This window comes from Ammospiza caudacuta, chromosome Z, assembly GCF_027887145.1.
Source record: "Ammospiza caudacuta isolate bAmmCau1 chromosome Z, bAmmCau1.pri, whole genome shotgun sequence".
Taxonomy (NCBI): Eukaryota; Metazoa; Chordata; class Aves; order Passeriformes; family Passerellidae; genus Ammospiza; species Ammospiza caudacuta.
In genome coordinates this window covers 51,760,527-51,779,853 of record NC_080632.1, presented here as the reverse complement: position 1 = coordinate 51,779,853, position 19,327 = coordinate 51,760,527, and the positions used below count along the sequence as shown (strand labels likewise).

Here is a 19,327-nt window from a genome sequence, read left to right as displayed (position 1 = left end):
GCTGTGTTTCTTCTTTAGGATCCTTATCATTAATCAGTTTGTATTATGAAGCTAGTCCTGTAGCAGTATTCTGTGGGATTCTTGGTCTAAATATGCCAGTCAAATTAAATTATATTGAAGACCTATGTTTACTTAAGAGGTTCTGCAATTATAAGGTCATATGCAGCATACACAAATGTCCTAAGCAAAGGAACATTCTTTACCAGAACAAATGAATTTCTGAGCTTGCAGTAGAAAGTTTTTTTGTAGTAGTTGATAGGCTCATTTAGCAATCACTTCTAGAAATGAATATACTTGCTTTCTTAACATTTACTGTCTAGAATGGTGAATATGTTATCCACCTTCTCTGAACCACTTGGAGAATTTTTGTGCATGTAGACTGCAAGTATAATATACAATTTAATAGTACAAAGCAGTGGTTTATTAGAAGGTGTAAATAACAGGTAGCATGTTAGTTTTGACTAAATACTAGTGTGCCCTTTATAAGACATCTGATGAGTTATGAGGAAAAACCTGTCCTCAGACCATAGCAACAAAAAAAAGTGAAGACTTGCTCTCCTGACTCCTTGGAAGCTACAATTGTGGGTAGGCAGGTAGGAAAGAGGGAAGCTCAAATCATTCTATGAGTCTTCATAGGAATTTCAGAGACTTGGAAACAAGGCATGTGTCTAAAACATTTCCTAAAGTGTTTTTCCTATTCCAGAAATGTGGTGCCCTAGTGAGTACCTTCAACGTCTAAATTCAGGTTGGTCATGCTTTGTACTAACTCCTCTCCAAGCTATGGATATTTCATTGTAAAAAGCAGTTATACTGCAGTTATTGTGTTCTTCAGTCCCCAAGATTTACATCAGATTTGCAGGTTAGAGATTTGTTGGTAAAGTGTTTTACCTCTCACTGTTTTCCACTCTGAACAGTTTCACAAAAAAACTTAGTGTCGGCTATGTGTAATAATGCCCCTGACACAGTTTCCCACAGCATTATGGAAAATCTGCAGTCCAGGCTTGGACAGGTGCACTGTTCACTGGGTAAAAACTTTCAGGATGTCCAGGCCTTGAGAGTGGTGGTGAGTGGAGTAATTTTCAGCTGGTGGCTGGTCACAGGTGGGGTTCCCCTGGGCTCAGTCAGTACTGGGAGCACTTCTGTTCAATATCTTTATTAATGACCTGGTTGAGGGGATTGAGTGTAGCCTCAGTCAGTTCATAGATGAAACCAGACCATATGAGAGTGTTGATCTGCTGGAGGGCAGGAAGTCCCTGTAGAGGGATCTGGGCAGGCTGGATCTCAGCTGAGGCCAACGGTGTGAGGTTCAACAAGGCCCAGTTGAACAAGGCCTTGGGTCACAACAGCCCCAGGCAGCTCCACAGGCTGGGGCAGAGTGGCTGGAAAGGAGCTGGGGGTGCTGGTGACAGCAGCTGGACATGAGGCAGGCTGTGCCCAGGGGGCCAAGAAGGCCAATGGCATCCTGGCCTGGATCAGCAATGCTGTGGCCAGCAGGGCCAGGGCAGGGATTGTCCCCCTGTGCTGGGCCCTGCTGAGGCCACACCTCCAGTGCTGTGTCCAGGGCTGGGCCCTCACTGCAGGAAAGGCCCTGAGGGGCTGGAGTGTTACTGAGCTTGCAAGGGTTTCAGGGTTAAGAGAGAGGCAAGAATGTTGACCTCATGTTCAGAAGGCTTGATTTATTATTTTATGATATATATATATTACATTATAACTATGCTAAAAAGAATAGAAGGAAAGTTCTCAGAAGCTAGCTAAGCTAAGAATAGAAAAGGAATGAATAACAAAGTTCTGTGTCCAGGCAGAAAGCAAGAACAGCTCTGCCATGAGTGGTCAGTAAATCCAAACATCCACCCGAGACCAATCACGGATTCACCTGTTGCATTCCACAGCAGCAGACAACCATTGTTTACATTTTGTTGCTGAGGCCATAGCTTCTCAGAAAGGGGAAAAATCCTAAAGAAAGGATTTTTATGAAAAGATGTCTGTGACACAGGAGTGAGTCCAGAGAAGGGCAATGGAGCTGGGGCAGGGTCTGGAGCACAAGTGCTGTGAGGAGAAGCTGAGGGAGCTGGGGGTGTTTAGCCTGGGGAAAAGGAGGCTCAGGGGTGACTTAAAAAGAGGTTGTATCCAGGTGGGAGTCTCTTCTCCCAGGCAACCACTCACAGGATGAGAGGAAGTTGCTTTAATACTGGGAGGCATTCAGGCTGAGTATCAAGGAGAAGTTCTTCACAGAAAGGGTGATTAGGCATTGCAATAGCCTGCCTAGGGAGATGATGGAGTCACTATACATGGAAGATTTTCAAAAAATATCTGGAGTTGGCCCTTAGTGCTGTGGTTTAGTTGACAGTGTGATGTTTGATCAAAGGTTGGACTCAATGTTGGAAGTCTTTCTAATGTTAATAGTTCTATGACAAGTGGAAAAGGCCTTAGGTTGCATCAGGAGAGGTTTATATTGGACATTAGGAAAAACTTAAGATTCAAGTCACTAAGGATTGGATCTGGCTCCCCAGTTTGGTGGTGGAGTTGCAATCCCTGGCATTGTTCAATAAATGAGTCAACATGGCATTTTGCAATATTATTTAGTAGGCAGTGGTAGGTATAAGAGAAGAATATCTGTACAATAAGCAGTTCTCATGTACATAGCCTCATTCTTTTTCTGTGAGAAACTTGCTGAATTGCAGGTGGTTACTACAAACTGCTGCAGCTCTGCCTTCTCAGTGACTCTCTGCCAACAGTAACTCCTGCTGATTGAAGTTGTCATAAAGAGTCTGTTCACTATGGTCTTGCAGTGGAAATTACAAGAAATGGCATTTGGTCATCCAGCTATTGAAGCCACATGGGATTTTCAAAATTCCTTTAGCCTGTTTGTACAAATGGGTTTAATTATGTTTAGCTGCTTTTGCAGTTGTAGTAAAAGGCTTGTGAATCTTAAATTACCATATTCTGAAAACATGTGAAAAAATTCTGTAATAAACCACTAAAGACATTACTCTGGGAATAAAGCGTCCCTTCTTTGCTAGCATTTTATCAGATTGCAATTACAGCTGTTGTGATGTTGCAATGCTCTGAAGGAAGATGTGACAGGAAGTATTGCATAGTTCTCTATTCTGAAGCTGATAACGGCTCTGTGGCCTTCTTAGCAAAACATCTCATGCTTTTCTTGAGGAATAAATCTCTAGAGTACAGATGAAAGAGATGGTCACATTATTGCACTTAGGCATTAAAACCTTTCTGTGTGTATTGGTAGTTGCACACTGTAAACATAGTAATTGGTACATTTCTTATGCCATTTTTTAGATGAGCAGTTTGTAGAGTCTGCCTCTGACTCTATTTGACAGAGTTTTATATGTGCCCATTGTAGGAATGCTGACTTTAGGTGCACAATGGATTGTGGTGGTTCTTTCTCTCTTTCCCCACGCCTGTATCAAAAATCCAGTGCTGTGTGCTTTTGTAGTAGGTCAGGGATTAGCACCAATTCCCATGCCATATGTGTAATTTACTAATAAAACTTTCTGATTGATTTTGTACCCTTTGACTTGTTGTTCCATTTGACCAGTGAGCATTTACAAATCTTGGGTGCTTCCTTCCCCTTAACAGTGGGTTGTCACACCCATTATTGTTGCTTATTCAGTGATATGTTACATAAGTTTGGACTATGTGTTGCATTTAAACTAAGGCTTTAGTCATAAACCAGTAATTTAAGAGCATGGTTTTGAGGGTACTGCTGTTGTTGAATTTTTACGTTGTAGTAAAGTGAAATTTAAGAACAGCATAGTTAATTTTTAACCTGTTGAATGCAGCTTTGCATGGAGGTTGATGCTAGTAGATTTCTAATGACAAGCTACTCACTGAAAAATTGAGTTACGCATATTTAGAAATTGATATCAAAATCAGACTGGTTTCATTGGATGTTTCTTCCCCATGAGTGAAATCAGTAGGGGATACACTCATGGTTTTTATTTGTGTTTAGCAATGTTGTAAGTCAATGAAAGTCTGTTGTCATGGCCTCCTCTTTACGGTTAGAGGAATGAAGTGGTTGGAGTCATTGGCACAGGTAGAAATCAGCCTGATGAGGTTCTTGGTTAAAACCAACTAAGCAACTTCCTGAGGTAAAATTCAGTGCATGTTTTCCAATGAACCTGCTTTTGCTAAGACTGCATGATTAAATGCTGCAAGGTCAGTTGGCCAATGAAAATGCACCTAATTTTTTCAGTGAACTACAAAGTGCTCTATTCTGTGCCAATGTGTTAACTAATACAGGCTAACTGTATTTACACAGTGGTCAGTAATTTTAGAGGGTGTGGTCATACATAATAGAGAAGATAAATGTTTTTCAAAATGGTACTGCTACAGGTAAAACAAATCAATTTGCAATGAAGGTCAGATTTTTAGCAGCATTTCTGCAATCTCCTGTCTCACCCTGCCAACAGAGACAGTGGAAATGCTTCTCTGAGAAGGGGTACCATCTGGGGTCAACTGATCTCTGGAGCAGTTACCCCTGAATCACCAGGCCAAACAATAGAGGCATTAGCAATGAAAACAGTTGAGTGTTTCTGTGGAAGGCACTTCCTTCCACAGCAGCTTCACTTTGTTCCCACCCTCAGGATGGAAAAGTTAGTTCTTCTAGAGCATTCATGTGCAAAGTCAATGAAAGTGTCTGTAAATGTGGATATGGAACACATTTTTTGGCAAGATTTTTATTGTACTCTAAAGGTTTCCCATCTTCTGTGCCAAATCACTTTTGGTAAATGATACCACCTTTGTAAGATGTTTTTCTCTTTACTGTTAACTTCCTACAAATGGTAGTAGCTGAAGCAGTTACTGATGCTATCATTAAGTGCCCTCTGCATCCTGGAGTCTCCTAAGGCCTACTGTCCAGTCCACAACCAAACATTTAAGACTGTGGAATCCTTAATATAAGCATGTGCATAGCCCAGAGGCAAGCAGAGGGATGACTTAAGTGTTTTGAAAGTTAAAGAAATGTTTAACTAGTCTTTTAGGTGTGGTGCAGCTTTTAATGATTTTGAAAGATTGAGCAGCCAACTTCCAGTGTGTCAGTGAAATCCATGTATTAATGTGTGAGAATCCGACCAAGTCTAGAGTAAAGGTTCAATAATTAAACATAATTAAGGGTCTGATCCTGCCTTTTCTTATGTTCTCAGTAAAGAAAAAAACCAAAACTGGTATACCAAAGAGCACTTACGTTACAGTTTGGTTCTGTTTCAGAAGCAGACATACATTTCTGTTTCATCTATTGCCTCATAGCAAAACAAACACAAGTTTTCAAAATAACACTATCCATGCTAATGTATACTTCTAAATAGCAAGGGGAATTTAAAAACATAAAAGCAGTTTCCAATGCAGCCTCACACGGAGGTTATGGATGATGGGGAGATGGCAACATCATTCAAAAATAAAAGGGAAGCAAATGGGCTGACTGGCTGAATCTGATGATTAGCTGAAGAGGGTGAATCTTATGAGTGATCTGGAAGTTGGAGTGGGTGTTGAGCTTGCATGTTAAAATAGCCTGAAAAAACCTGAGCTGCACACATCATGGAAGTCGAAATGAGTCCATCTACAGCTTCTGTTGTGTGTGACACTAGTGCAGGAAAAACAACTTGCTATCTGTAATGGATCTCTTCCTGAACTGGGACCAAGACCTCTTGATGTACTGATTGCATTATTAAAATTCAGTATCTGTTCTTGGGGAGTGTCTGCTTAGCAAGAACTGTTGCTGCTTAGTAGGAGGCACATTAACTATGGACTTTGGATTTCCATTTACTAACTTCACAGCGTCTTAATTGCAAAGTTCTTTCTGATTTTCAGTCCCATTGCTGCAGTCACTTATGTTGCTGTTGGCTGCACTCTTCTTCCAAGCCATTAAGTGGAATACATTTGTAACTTTTAAAAGGGATCACCCCTTGATTTATTCCCCTGCCTGTGCGCTGAATGATGCATGAGGTGCTTACGCGGGAGTGCTCCTCGGCGGTGGCTGTTACCCAGCCCAAAATCCTTGTTTCGCTGCGCGTCTTTGTGCGATTTAAAGACGCTCTTTACTTGATCCACTGGCACCAAAATGCCAGTGCCTACACTCTCGCCCGAGACAGCGCCGGGGCTGCCGGGGCCGCACCCTCACAGCCGGTGCGGCGGGAGCTGGGAGCGGCCTCGGGGCCGGCGGGAGTGGGGAGCGGCCTCAGGGCCGGCGGGAGGCGATCAGGGCGCGGAGGGGCCGGACAGGGCCGGGCGGTGGCTCCGGGGGCGGGCTCGCGTCTCGGCTCCGGGCAGGGCAGAGCATCCGCCCGCGGGCGGCCGGGGCCGTGCGAGCAGCTGCAGCGGAGTCCAGCCCCGCTAGTGCCGGCGGCGGGCGTGGGGCGTTCTGGCCTTCGGAATTACAGGAAAAAGCGTTACTTGTGCTCAGCCGGGCAACTTCCCATTTTGTCCGTCCCTTCGCGGTCGCGGGGAGGCAGAGGCCCCTGTTAAAACAAGCTTAGCTGAGGTAAGTGAAAAAGATGCTTTCAGCAGATGGGTCTCTGCTCGCGTTCATTTATATGAAGTGTGGGAGAGTGTGGAAACTCTTCCCCGGACTGTTACTCGCGTGGATCTCTAGCAGTGAAGCTTGCTTGCATTCGCATCTCTCCAGGCGTTCGTCCGAGACTTGGGGCAGGACATGCTTCTGTGTCTCTTCGGGCTGAAAAGATTCTTTTGGTTTCTTCTTTCAAGTCCGTGAGACAGTAAGAATTGAAACTTTGTTTAGCTCATTTGTCTCAGTTTGTAAAGAATGCAATACAGATGTTTGGCAGTGGTTTGCCTTGTGTGTGTAATGGTTAAGAGTCAGTTCTCAAAATGATTGCCGTGTATGCAATCATCAAAGGAAGGAAAAGCTGTTACTTAATTGCTCTCTGCTTAATTTGTACTCACAGATTTTCTTGAAGTGGTGAATCAGATCTAAATGTACTGGGCCCAGGTTTCTCCAATGTTTGCAATTTCTGCCTTCTGAGAAAAATATTTTTGTAATGTGTTTGTGTACATATCCATAATGAATATCATCTCCATGCGCTCCTGCTTACACTGGGGGAGTGTCACTTGCCTTCTTACTTGTAATGGACTGCATGACTTGTCTTTTGGCAGAGGAGGGTCTGGAGCACAAGTCCTGTGAGGAGGAGCTGGGGGTGTTTTTCCTGGAAAAAGGCTCAGGGATGGCCTTATCACTCTCTGCAAATGCCTGAAAGGAGGTGCTGAGATGAGGGTCAGTCTCTTCTCCCGGGCTATAAACAACAGACAAGAAAATTGCTACAAGTTGAACCGGGAAAGGTTTAGATTGGATATTAGGAAATCTTTATTGTCAGAAAAAGTTTTCAAGCCCTGGAACAGGCTGCCTGGGAAAGTGGTGGAGTCGTTGTCCCTGGGGGTATTTAAAAGGCTTGTAGATGTGGTGCTTGGGAACATGGGTTAGCGCTGGACTTGGCAGTGGTGTGTTAATGGTTGCACTTGATGGTTTTCTGGAACCAAAATGATTCTATGATTGTCTAAAATAGTTGAAATGCAGCTTCTGGACTCTGTCTGTGAATTAAGAAACTGATTGGGCAAGAGGATGTTTTTGTGCTTGAAGGAAGCTTCGTGTATTGGGCGGAAGAATGGAGTGGCCAGTTCAGATTTTTCTGTCAGAGGCTAATCTGTAACAAAACAGGTCTCAAAAGGGGAAAAAGGGAGAAAGAAGCTTTGGGCTTATATCATAGAGGTTGCAGTATTGAAGATTAAAGATCTTGATTTTTCTATAATAATCATTAAAACCTGAGGAATTTTTGCATGATTTGGTGCTTGTAGGGGGCATTTTCAATCCAAAAATTCCATATTAGGAGAAGTTAAAACATAAATTAGGAGAAGTTAAAACATAAATGTGTTTAGTAGTGTTTCGAGCCTGATTCTCACTACTATGCCATGTTTTGCCTTGCAGTTTTGACTAAGATACAAAAGTATTGTTAATAAAGTTTACAGCATAGATAGTAAAGAAAAGCTGGATATATAACCCTTAGGAGTTGATCTGAAGCAGCAGGGTTATGGTGCTGCAATGAATCTGAGTTTTAATGTTTTCTAAAATAACATGATCAACTATCTTTTTCAGATATTTAATATATTACATATACGTACAGGTACATTTCAAGGTCATGGTCATCTTTTTTGAGTGTGAAGAAAGTATGAAAGTGAAGTTTTGTGCTTATTTTGTTCTCTTGCCTTCTCATGTCTGCGGAGCATGGTATTACCTGCACTGTGTTCCGTGTTCTTCTACTTGCAGCACTGCAGTACTACAGGGATTATAACTATATTCTGCATTTTGAGGCTGTAGCTGATTCCATAACAGTCCAGTTTTGCATCTGTAACTCCAGGATATACTAAGCAAAATAACTGTTATCAGCAGTTATTAGCAAAACTGACTTTTCCTGGTAACTGTGTCCTTCAGAATTTTGGAACAAATGTATCTTATCCTTTTGTGCCTGCATTGGCTATTTAGAGACTGAAAGAGGAAAAATGGCTTTCCTGCTTTTCAGTTTCCAGTTAGTTTGAAGTTTTTAAATTGACAAGTTGTTTTACATTATGATGATTTTTTTCTTTTTTTTCTTTTTTTTTTTTGACGTTACTGTGTTTTTTGAACAAGTTTCTGTGGTCAACAGTTGATACAGCATTTCCAGAGCCTCACCATATGGGTCCTTCAGATATGTCTGTAAGCTTAGTAGTTTTCTGAATAGATATGCAGTGTTTGAATTTATAAATTGTGTTAGTAGATTATGATACCATTAAGTTTTCTGGTAGGCCATCATAATTTAAAATACATTTAGGTTTATTTTCCAGAAGAAAGTGCACCTAACACCTGTTTCAATCGAGTTCTATTTAAAGGTAAATGTTTGACTGCTATTCATCCTGCCCAGAGGTTCAACTGACTATTTTTGGCTCAGTTAAAGACTGTGGATTATGGAATCAGTGTCCCCAGGATCTTTCATCATAATATCTGTCATTTTTCCCATGATGGGCTTGTCAGTGCATAGGTCATAGGGGTTAAAAAGTTGAAAATACCCATTAGCTGTCCCTTGAGTTTACTTCTTCTTCCATTATGTTCACATGTCATTGTCTTCTCTGACCAATGTAGGAAACCCTGTTTTCCTCTTCAGATGCTCACTGGTGCTCACCTTTGCTGCAGTCCTGACCGATCATGAATCGGAGGCACCCTGTTACCAAAAAGGATGCTGAAGTACATATTTGAATAATTTTCCTGAATGTCCTCTTTCTCTCTAGAATTTGTGTAAGTGCTGATGGATTTGAATCTTGGAGTTCTGAAAACTCATGGTTATTGCTTTTCCAGGTGCATTTTGCAGAACACTGCAGCTGAGTGGCCCAGTGGACTAGAGCAGAGGCTTAGGCTCCTGACTTTCAGCATTTGCTGGCTGTAGATAGGGCAAGGTCTGTCTCTCCACGTGGCAGCCACCATGGGAGAGCTGTAGAAATGGATGGTAAAGACTAAATAAAAGGAGGAGTGTCTATTCAGCTTCTTCCTTCATAGTTGTTAGAAGAGTGTCAAACTTCGTAGGGAAGAATTTCCTGTCACATATCAGCAAAGATGTTAAAAATTCTTGAATGACTGGAACAAAGAACGGTGCTGCATGGTGCCACATCCAGTTGGCAGCTGGTTGCTAATGAGGTTCCCTAGAGCTCAGTACTGGAGCCTCATCCTGTTCAGAATCCTTATTGCTGATCCTCACAAGGGGATCCAAGGGCGCACTCAGTCAGTTTGCAGGTGAAACCAAGTTGGGCAGGAGTTGATCTGCTGGAGGGCAGGAAGTCCCTGCAGAGGGATCTGGGCAGGCTGGATCTCGGCTGAGGCCAATGGTGTGAGGTTCAACAAGACCAAGTGTCAGGTCCTGCCCTTGGGTCACAACAACCCCAGGCAGCTCCACAGGCTGGGGCAGAGTGGCTGGAAAGGAGCTGGGGGTGCTGGTGACAGCAGCTGGACATGAGCCAGGCTGTGCCCAGGTGGCCAAGAAGGCCAATGGCATCCTGGCCTGGATCAGCAATGTTGTGGCCAGCAGGGCCAGGGCAGGGATTGTCCCCCTGTGCTGGGCACTGTGCACCTTGTGTCCATGGATATGTTGCAAGGAAGAGAAAGGTTAGGCCCTCTTCAAAAGGAAATGGGAGACATGGATATCCTGGGTGAAGAGAAGGCTGAGGTTCTCAACAATCTCTGTGCCTCAGTCTTAAACAGCAGAGTTCCAGCCATGTCAATCAAGTCAAGAGAAGCAAATGCAGAGACTGGGAGAATGAAAACCCTAAACCCACTGTAGGAGAGGATCAAGTCTGAGACCATCTAAGGAGCCTGAATGTGCACAGATCCATGGGATCCAATAAGATTCATCTGTGGGTCCTGAGGGATATGGCAGAAAGAAGCTCCTAAAGCACTGTACATAATTTTTGAAAAATTGTGGCTGTCAAATGAAGTCTCTGATGACTGAAAAGAGGAACTATAACCCCCATTTTAAGAAAGGGGAATGCAGAAACCCCATAGAACTACAGAGCATCTTTCCTCTGTGCTAGGAAAGATCATGGAGCAGATTCTCCTGGAAACTGTGCTAAGGCACATGGAAAACAAGCAGGTGTTTGGAGACAACCAACATGGCTTTACTAAGGGCAAACCATGCCTCACAAATTTGATGGCCTTCTCTGATAGGGTGCTACAGCTTTGGTGGACAAGGGCAGAACAACTCCCATTGTCTACCTGAATTTAAGCAAAGAATTTGACAGTCCCGCTTGCCATCCTTGTCTCTGTGTTGGAGACATTTGATGGATGGACCACTCAGTGGGGAAAGAATTGGCTGGATGGCCACACACAAAGAGTTGTGGTCAGTAGCTCCTTGTCCACATGGAGACCAGTGAGGAGTGGTGTCCCTCAGGGGTGGGTCCTGGGGCCGATACTGTCCCACACCTTTGTCAGGGATGTGGACAGTGGGATCCAGGGCAGTCTCAGCATGTTTGCTGCTGACACTGAGCTGGGTGGGGCTGTCCACACAGGGGAGGGCGGGGATGGCATCCACAGGGACCTGGACAGGCTTGAGAGGTGGGACCCTGCAAACCTCAGGGAGCTCAGCAAGGCCAAGGGCAAGGTCCTGCACCTGCATTGGGCAATCCCAGGCACACCCACAGGCTGGGCAGAGAAGTGATGGAGAGCAGCCCTGAGGGGAGGGACTTGGGGGTGGTGGCTGATGAAAAACTCACCATGAGCCAGCAGTGAGTGCTCCCAGCCCAGAAAGCCACGGGAATCCCGGGCTGCATCCACAGCACCATTGGCCAGCAGATGAGAGAGGAGTTCTACCCCTCTGCTCTGCTGAGACCCCACCTGCAGCACTGCATCCAGCTCTGGGGTTCCCAGCATGATGACAAGGAGTTGTTAGAACAAGTCCAGAGGAGGGCCAGGAGGTCGGTGAGGGCTGGAGCACCCCTGCTATGAGGATGGGCTGAGCAAGCTGGGGCTGTTCAGCCTGGGGAGGAGAGGATTGTGTGGGGACCTCAGAGACACCTTCCAGTACCTGAAAGGGCCTACAGGGAAGCTGGAGAGGGATTCTCTGACAGGAACTGGAGTGACATGGCAAAATACACGCCTGAAAGGAGGGAAATTTAGATTAGATACTAGGAAGAAAATCTTTACTGTGAGGGTGGTGAAATACTGGAGCAAGTTGCTCAGGGAAGTTGTGGATGCCCCATTCCTGGAAGTGTTTGAGGCCAGGTTGGATAAGGCCTTGAGCAACGAGGTCTAATGGGAGGTGTCCCTGAACATGGAAGGAAGTGTTAGGATTAGATGGTCTTTAAGATCCCTTCCAACCCTTAACATTCTGTGATTCAATGACTCCATGACATGCTGTCTTTACATTTATAGATATTCTTTATTCTTGATGTAAAATCTACACTGTATACCAGAGGCATGTAGTTCATGTAGTTGAAAGCAATCCTAGAATAAGATCTGAATGGAAAAAGGTTTCTTGTCCTGAAATGGGGAAGAAGGTCAATTAATAAATTAATAAATGGTCTTAAATGCAATATGGGGAAAAGTCTTGCTTTGATGAATCAATTTTTGCATCACTTGAAGAAGACAGCTTTTATAGACATCTTTAAGTTAAACACATACACATATGGTGAAATTTTCACTCAGGCACATTCTTTGATCGCTTTTACATATACAACTCTTCAGTAAACAGCCAACAAGCTATCTTGTCACATATCATTTATCAGTGTCCTGACAAGCACATAAGATTTGAGCAGCACTGTAACCTCCTAAGTCACTACCTTGGTTTCTGGCAAGTAGTAACTGTCATGCCGTATAAACAGCTGCTAATTGATACTGGACAAAGTAGAAGCAGGAGGACTGAACAAAATAACCAGCTGACATCTGGGAAAAGTCATGGAGGGCTCTCTCCCCAGTTATCTCCTGTGTTTCACCAACTCAAATGCCTTACATTTGCTGATGTAGTACAAATACCTTTTTTTCTTAGTCTTCTGCTGTTTTGGCAAGTGGAAGTGACTTATGGTATAGCTGAGTACTAGAGAAGAACTAGAAGAGGGGGAAAAGGTACAGAATGGATACAGGGTGAGGAGCACCGAGTCTGGATGGAATCTTCAACTATTTAAGCATTCTGGTGTGCATGGGAAACTAAAATTTTTCAAAGGCTTCTAACTTGGCATAGCAGCCAGCTTGATCATGCCTGTTCGTGCAGTTCTGTGCTCCACTGTGATGGGATATGTCATGTGGTATTTTCAGCTTAAGCATTATGCAAAAATGTTTTTATTGTTTGCCAATGCTTCTGAATTCCATCTCCTTTCTAAGAAAGAATGGAATTGCTGGAGCTAGTTAAAGGAATCTGGTAAAAGTTTTTTTTTGCTTTATTCTTGGAAAGAACTGGACTATTTTGGCTGAAATGCAGCCTCTTCTGTCTCATATCCCCTCAAAAATAGTAAATCTGCATGTAGGATATCAGCAGAAGCTTTAGCTCTTATTATGGGGAATAAATGGGGAGTTACAGACAGGTGTGTGCCTGCAGGGCTGTGATCTTGTTGTCTCAGTGGAGATGTGGTGGGACGGTTCCTGTGGCTGGAGTGCTGGAATGGAAGGATGCCGGTTCTTTAGGAAGGGCAGGCAGGGAGGTGAGGGGAAGGTGTCACCTCCTGTGTCAGTGACAGCTGGAGAGCACAGAGCTCTGCCTGGGGTGGGTGAGGAGCTGACAGACAGGGATGGGTCAGGGTTAAAGGGAGGGAGGGGACAGGGGACATTCCTCTGGAGTCTGCTATAGGCCACCTGACCAGGAGGGCTGGGCAGATGAAACTCTGCCTTGTGAGCAACCTTGTGCTCATAAACCCTGGTGTTCATGGGGGTCTTCAACCTGCCCAGTATCTGTTGGAGGGGCAACACAGCTGGGCTTAGGCAATCCAAGAGGTTTTTGGAATGTGTTGGTGGTAACTTCCTTCTCCAGGTGACAGTAGAGTGGCGAGGAGAAGTGCTGTGATGGACTGTGTTGTCACCAACAAGGAGGGGCTGGTGGGAAGGTGAAGCTCAGGGGCAATCTTGACTGCCATGAGTATGAAATGCTGAATTTGCCTGAGATCCTTAGGGCAGCAAGGACAATAGGCTCATAATCCCGGGCTCAGGGGACCAGACTTTGGCCTCTTCAGGAACCTGCTTGGTAGAACACCACGGATAAATCTCTGGAGAGAAGAGGGACCCTAGAGAGCTGGTATTCAAGGATCATCCTCCTTAAGCTCAGGATTGATGCATTCTAACAAAGAGAAAGTTGGTCAAAAACACTGGGAAGGCTGCTTGGATGAGCTCAAACACAAAAACAAGGTCTATACAGGGTGGAAACAGGGACAGGTAGCTTGGGAAGAATGCAAAAAGAAACCAGAGATCAGATTAGGAAAGTTTAAAATCCTGATGGAATTAAATCTGGCCAGATACATCAAGGGCAATGAGGAAAGCTTCTGGTGTTGTGCTGGTACAGAATACTCAGAACAACTGCTATTTTTTAATTGCCACATGGAATGTGTAATTCATCTTTAGTTCTTTGAGAACAAGAACATATACCCTACATGAATAAGTAATATATTCTCTTTATGGACTGGCTTCATTTCTTGTTGGTACACATCTTGCTACTGCTGTAATTTAGGAATATGTCACTGGACAAACTCCTCCACATTTTTCTTTGTATCCCACATGTGCTTTTCATTTTTTTTCCTTCTGTTTTTTTACTGTCATAGCCCTAAAGTTTATAAAGTGCTTCCCAAGACAAACTTAAAATAATATTTAAGTTGATTTCTGACAGAAACTGAGCTTAATGCATTGTTTTTACCATGTTTTTCTATTTTAGATTACTGTAAAGTTTAAGTTTTTAGCAAATCCAAGAAGTTTTTGTGGAAAGAACCATAGCATAGGGCATAACCCCTACTGCCTATATCCCACTTAGATCTCTGTCCAGTGACTGGGTGCACACCTGCTTTGTGGCATTATCTGAAGCTGTGGGAGGAGGAGATACTTTGTTGGGACTGAAAGCTACTGGTGTGGCTGTTCTAGGGAGATAGTACTTGCCTCCCACCTGGAGCCTTCCTGACACACAGGTTTGATGGAGAGCTGAAATTCCAGACAAATCTGAAAACCTAATGTGAAACGTGGACCCCAACTAGCTGCAAAATACTAATGCCCACGTGTTGCTTATGAGCATGGTAACTAGAGCTACTTGTCCAGGAAATAGGAATACTGGGCTCTAGGCTCTTGTGTGGTTAAGGGGATCTGACACCTCTGCTTTCTACAGGCAGATCTTCTACTTACTAGCCGAAGGAGTAGTGTGGGTTGCCATTCATGGTGGGGTTGGTCCACTCTACAGACAGGTTCTTACAGACAAGTTGATGAAGTGTGGGCTGGGTGAGCAGTGAAGTGAATTGAAAACTGGCTAAATAGATGGACCCACAGGGTGGTGATCAGTGGTGAAGTCCATCTGGGGGCCAGTCACTGGTGATGTACCCCAGTGGGCCATACTGGATCCAGTCCTGTTCAGCATGTTCTGGATTAGAATGCTGTGGCCGAGCTTGCCTTCAGTGAGTTTGCTGATGACACAAAACTGGAAGGGATGAGAAATAAGCTGGTGGGCTGAGCTGCTGTCCACAGAGAACTTGGCAAGCTGGAGAAATGGGCTGGCAGGAACTTCAATAAGGAGAAGTGCCAAATCCTTCATCTGGGGAGGTACAACCCCGGACAGCAGCACAGGGGCCTGTCCAAGTCTCCACCAGCCAGCTTTGCAGAAAATGCTCTGGTGGTCCCCAACACCCAGTAGAGCATGAGCCAGCAATGTGCCCTTGTGACAAAGTATGCTGGTTTCCTGGGCTGTGTTAGGACTGCAACCAGCAGGTCAATGAGGTGATCCCTCTGTTCAGCACTACTGAGCCCACACTTGGAGTATTTTGTCCCAGTTCTGGCTCCTGACGGCAAGAGAGACATGGACATACTGGAGAGAATTCAGGGAGTGGCCTCAATGATGGTTAATGTACTGGAGCATCTGCCATATGGAAGCTGGAACCATTCACCTGGAGAAGAGAAAGCTCGGAGGAGTCTCAGCAGTGTACCAAAGAGCCAGAATCTTCCCAGTGATAGGATCAGAGGCAGTGATCAGGATCAGTGGGCACAAGCTCAAACACAGGAGGTTCCTTCTGAGCATCAGGAAATACTTTTTTTTGCTATGAGAGTGAATGAGTAGTGGAGCAGGTTACCCAGGGAGTTTGTGGACTTTCCATTAAGGGAGATCTTCAGAAGCTGTCTGGACACAGTCCTGGGGAACTGGCTGTAGGAGGCTCTTTGTAAGTTTGAATCAGATGGTCAGTAGGTGTCCCTTCCAAACAAACATTCGTTGATTCTGTAAGTGCTGATAGCAGCATTCAAGGCAAGGACAGTGTTTTATTTTTGTAATTTTTTTCATACGGAACCCTAGATTCATCTGTCCTTTTAGAAGAAATCAGTCTACTACTTTGCTTTCCTCCTTCTTAACCTAGAGTCTGAGGTTTTTTGGCTGCACAGTAGTTCAGTAGTTCTTTTCTTCAAAAAGAAAGGCAAAGAGAGGTGCCTTCCTTTGTCTTTGCAGAGTGCACTCAGGTCTGCTGCCAGGGCAAAACTGGGAAAAAAACCAATATGAATTCACCCTCTTTTGGGTGAAAGGTGACCTGGACTGATGTCCACTTCCTGAACAATTTCTTTACTAGGCAGTGATGAACAAGAGAGGCAGATCATTCCTTCTCCTGTAAGAGCCCTCATTTTCAAAAGAATTTGCTGGATGAATCTGCTTAGAAAAGACTAGGCAGGCTGAATGTCAAGTGAATGGAGATACATTTCTTACCAGTTACTTGCATGATCTTTGGAAGGTTAAACACTTGTGTGGATTGGATTGCCCTCAGCCGTGTTTTAGGTATGCTTATCTTTCTATTTTTTATCGTAAATGTGTGCAAATTGTCTTAGTAAAACTGCATCAAATTTCTGCATTGTTCAGGAAAGTAACACTTAGACAAAGCAATACTTCACTTGAATACAAGTGAGAAAAGCTGAATAAAATTATTAACTCTGACACAAACGCTAACAAAATATTAAAAGGGCATCTTCACTTTACTTCTAAAAATAAAAAACATCATTTAAATTTTTTATTTTATGACAGTGTTTTCTGCCCATACTTACTGAGAAGGAAATGTTCAGCAATTTGATTTGGATGTTTGTCCTGCTCTGCATCTCTGTAGGAGGTATGTTTCTGGATTATTAGCACCTGTCTTGCTGTAAGAAGTTTTGCCAAAAGATAACATTCTCCAAATGAAATTTTGAAGAGTTCTGAAATATATTGCAGCTTAGTTGTAAATGTTAGTCTTAATTGTTTAATGTATTTTTGGATATTGCAAGTATTAGTGATAAATGCATGTAAATTACATGCATAGCTTTTACTGATAGGAATGTTTTATAAAAACAGGCTTGAAGTACAAGACTTTCTTTTCTTCATTTAGGGCTATTAAAAAGTATCTGAATGGAAACTTCCTCATTATTTCTGTGAAGTTGTTGAAACATCACTCTAATGTAAAACCTATTGTAATACAGTAATTAATGTGAACTGCATTTTCAAACAGGAATGTCTGATTTGAATGACTAACTGGGCATTTTAGTTGAATTCTATATAGAAAAATTAATTTAATTATCTGTACACAACAAAACAACTTACTATTTTTCTACTAGTATTTTAAGAGGAGTATGGCTATGTGATGTCTTTGCTTTTGTTTTTAGATGAAAACTCCATCAGAGATGCTGACATTTTTCCTTCATCTCCTGAAATTGAAAGAGGATCCTCCCTGAAACTATCCTGTGTTCTTAGAAAGAACTACACGCCACAGAGAAATGCAAGCCACATCATTTGGAAATTGAATAATGAATTGATTTCTCCAGAAAACTATAACATTGTGAATAAGACTGTATCTAATATAACCATCCATAATTTCACTTACAGCATAGCTTATGTGGAATGTTTAATGAAGTACTCAGACAAGGAACTACCTTTGGCTCACACAGAAGTTAAATCTGGCTGTAAGTAGAAAGGCAGAAAAAATAATCTTAACTCTTTTTAACAACTTAGTATAATAATTTTACTTCTAAAACAGCTGCTTTTGGTTGTGTTATTTTAAAACACATGTATTCAAGTGTATATATATATACATATATATTTATACACACATACATATTTTTTTAAATAAAGCATGAAATTACCAGCATTCCTTACTGACACAGGTCTGTAACCTTTCTGACCCTGACTTTTGCCTAGCTGAAGTTTTCTGTTGAGTTCCAAAGGTAGTGGATCTATTCCTTTGGTTATATCTTCTTTCTAGCCTAGCCAACTTCAATTTTCTCCAGAGAGGATTTCCTCTCTATTCTTCTCTTCTAAAGAAGTTATAATCCACTCTCTTATGCAGAACATTAAAATATGTATACAAATTTTCTAATTTATTGAACACATCAAATCCAGAGTATACTAACATATGCCTGGGGAGGTCCCATTCTAATAAAGAAGCAATAAAAGCAAAACATCTGTTGAAAAATATCCAGCAAAAGATCTTGCATGTCTGCAAAGCTTAATGTGCTGTAAGCTTGTTGATAAAAGATCTTTTGACAGTTCTATTAGATGGGACAGAAAAATACTGTTTTGAAAAGAGGGCTTTGTCAACCAGTCGATTTCACTGGACACAGTTTTCTTCTACTCCAATTTCTTCTAATGGTAAAGAAATTGAGCTGTAACAAGAAAGCCTTTAGGGTGTTAAATTTTTATGGATGACTTCATACTATAGAGATTGCAGAAGATTATGTCCTTTGTGCTATCTTGCTTATAAGATAAAGAGAGTCCAGAATTAGTGATATCATCGGGGTCACACAGATCTGTTTTCCAGGAACTTGTCTTCTGTACTCTTTAGGCTGTGCATGTTTCTCAGATTTGGGTTTTTCATAGGGTAAAAAATTGGATATTCTGGGAGAGAACCAAAAGGAGTTCTGTCTGTCAGAGGATGCTGGTTTTTTTTTTTGGTTGTTGCTGTTTTTTTGTTGTTGTTGAGTTTTTTTTGGGGGGGTTTTTTTGGTTTTTTTTGTGCTTTTGCTGGTTTTTTGTTTACCTCTTACTTTCTGGACTCCCCTCAAACTACAGGTGTGTTGCAGAGGGGAGACGGGGTGTGTGTATGCTGAGGTGTTCAAGACAATGTATGCAGTGGTTTGATATATGATAGTTAGAATTACTGTCTTTAGGCACACTTAGTAAAGTATTTCTGAGAAATAGTTGGAGAAAATCTTGCTGTCTCCTCAGGGTAAGAAGAGTGGTTTTGATTTTTGTAATGTGAGGAGTTCTGAGGGCAGTGAGGGATGATAAAATGAAGTGCTATGAAGACACTGATGTTTGCCATAATTGCTTTTTGACCAACAGAATCAGGTGTGCGTAAAGTTACTTATTTTTACTGGCTTTTTTTAACCTTTGTCACTGTAGTTCGTCCAGACATGCCAGAAAATATTTCCTGCATTTATTTCTATGATGTTAACCTTACCTGTACCTGGAATGCAGGAAGAGAAACAAGTCTTACGACGAACTATACTCTTTACCGAAAGCTGTAAGTACTAGATATACTGGGCACTGGGTTGCTGGGGTGTGGCAGCCAGTTCCCTTCCTCTCTCACCTTGACTTCTGTTTAAAGAAAAGAAGATTCTGTTTAAAATCATCATGGAGATTGGAGTCTTGGCATTTGTCAG

At 42.7% G+C, this 19,327-nt stretch overlaps 1 protein-coding gene across 1 annotated transcript in view; it reads left to right on the top strand.

The window, feature by feature from the left end:
* The first annotated feature begins 6,391 nt into the window (after window positions 1-6,391).
* Window positions 6,392-19,327, top strand: part of IL31RA (interleukin 31 receptor A) — a 34,588-nt gene continuing 21,652 nt past the window's right edge. The window contains exons 1-4 of the mRNA XM_058824068.1: window positions 6,392-6,496; window positions 16,722-16,803; window positions 17,333-17,629; window positions 19,068-19,188. Coding sequence (XP_058680051.1) covers window positions 16,752-16,803; window positions 17,333-17,629; window positions 19,068-19,188 — 470 coding nt within the window. The 5' untranslated portion in view covers window positions 6,392-6,496; window positions 16,722-16,751. The remainder of the gene's footprint in view (window positions 6,497-16,721; window positions 16,804-17,332; window positions 17,630-19,067; window positions 19,189-19,327) is intronic.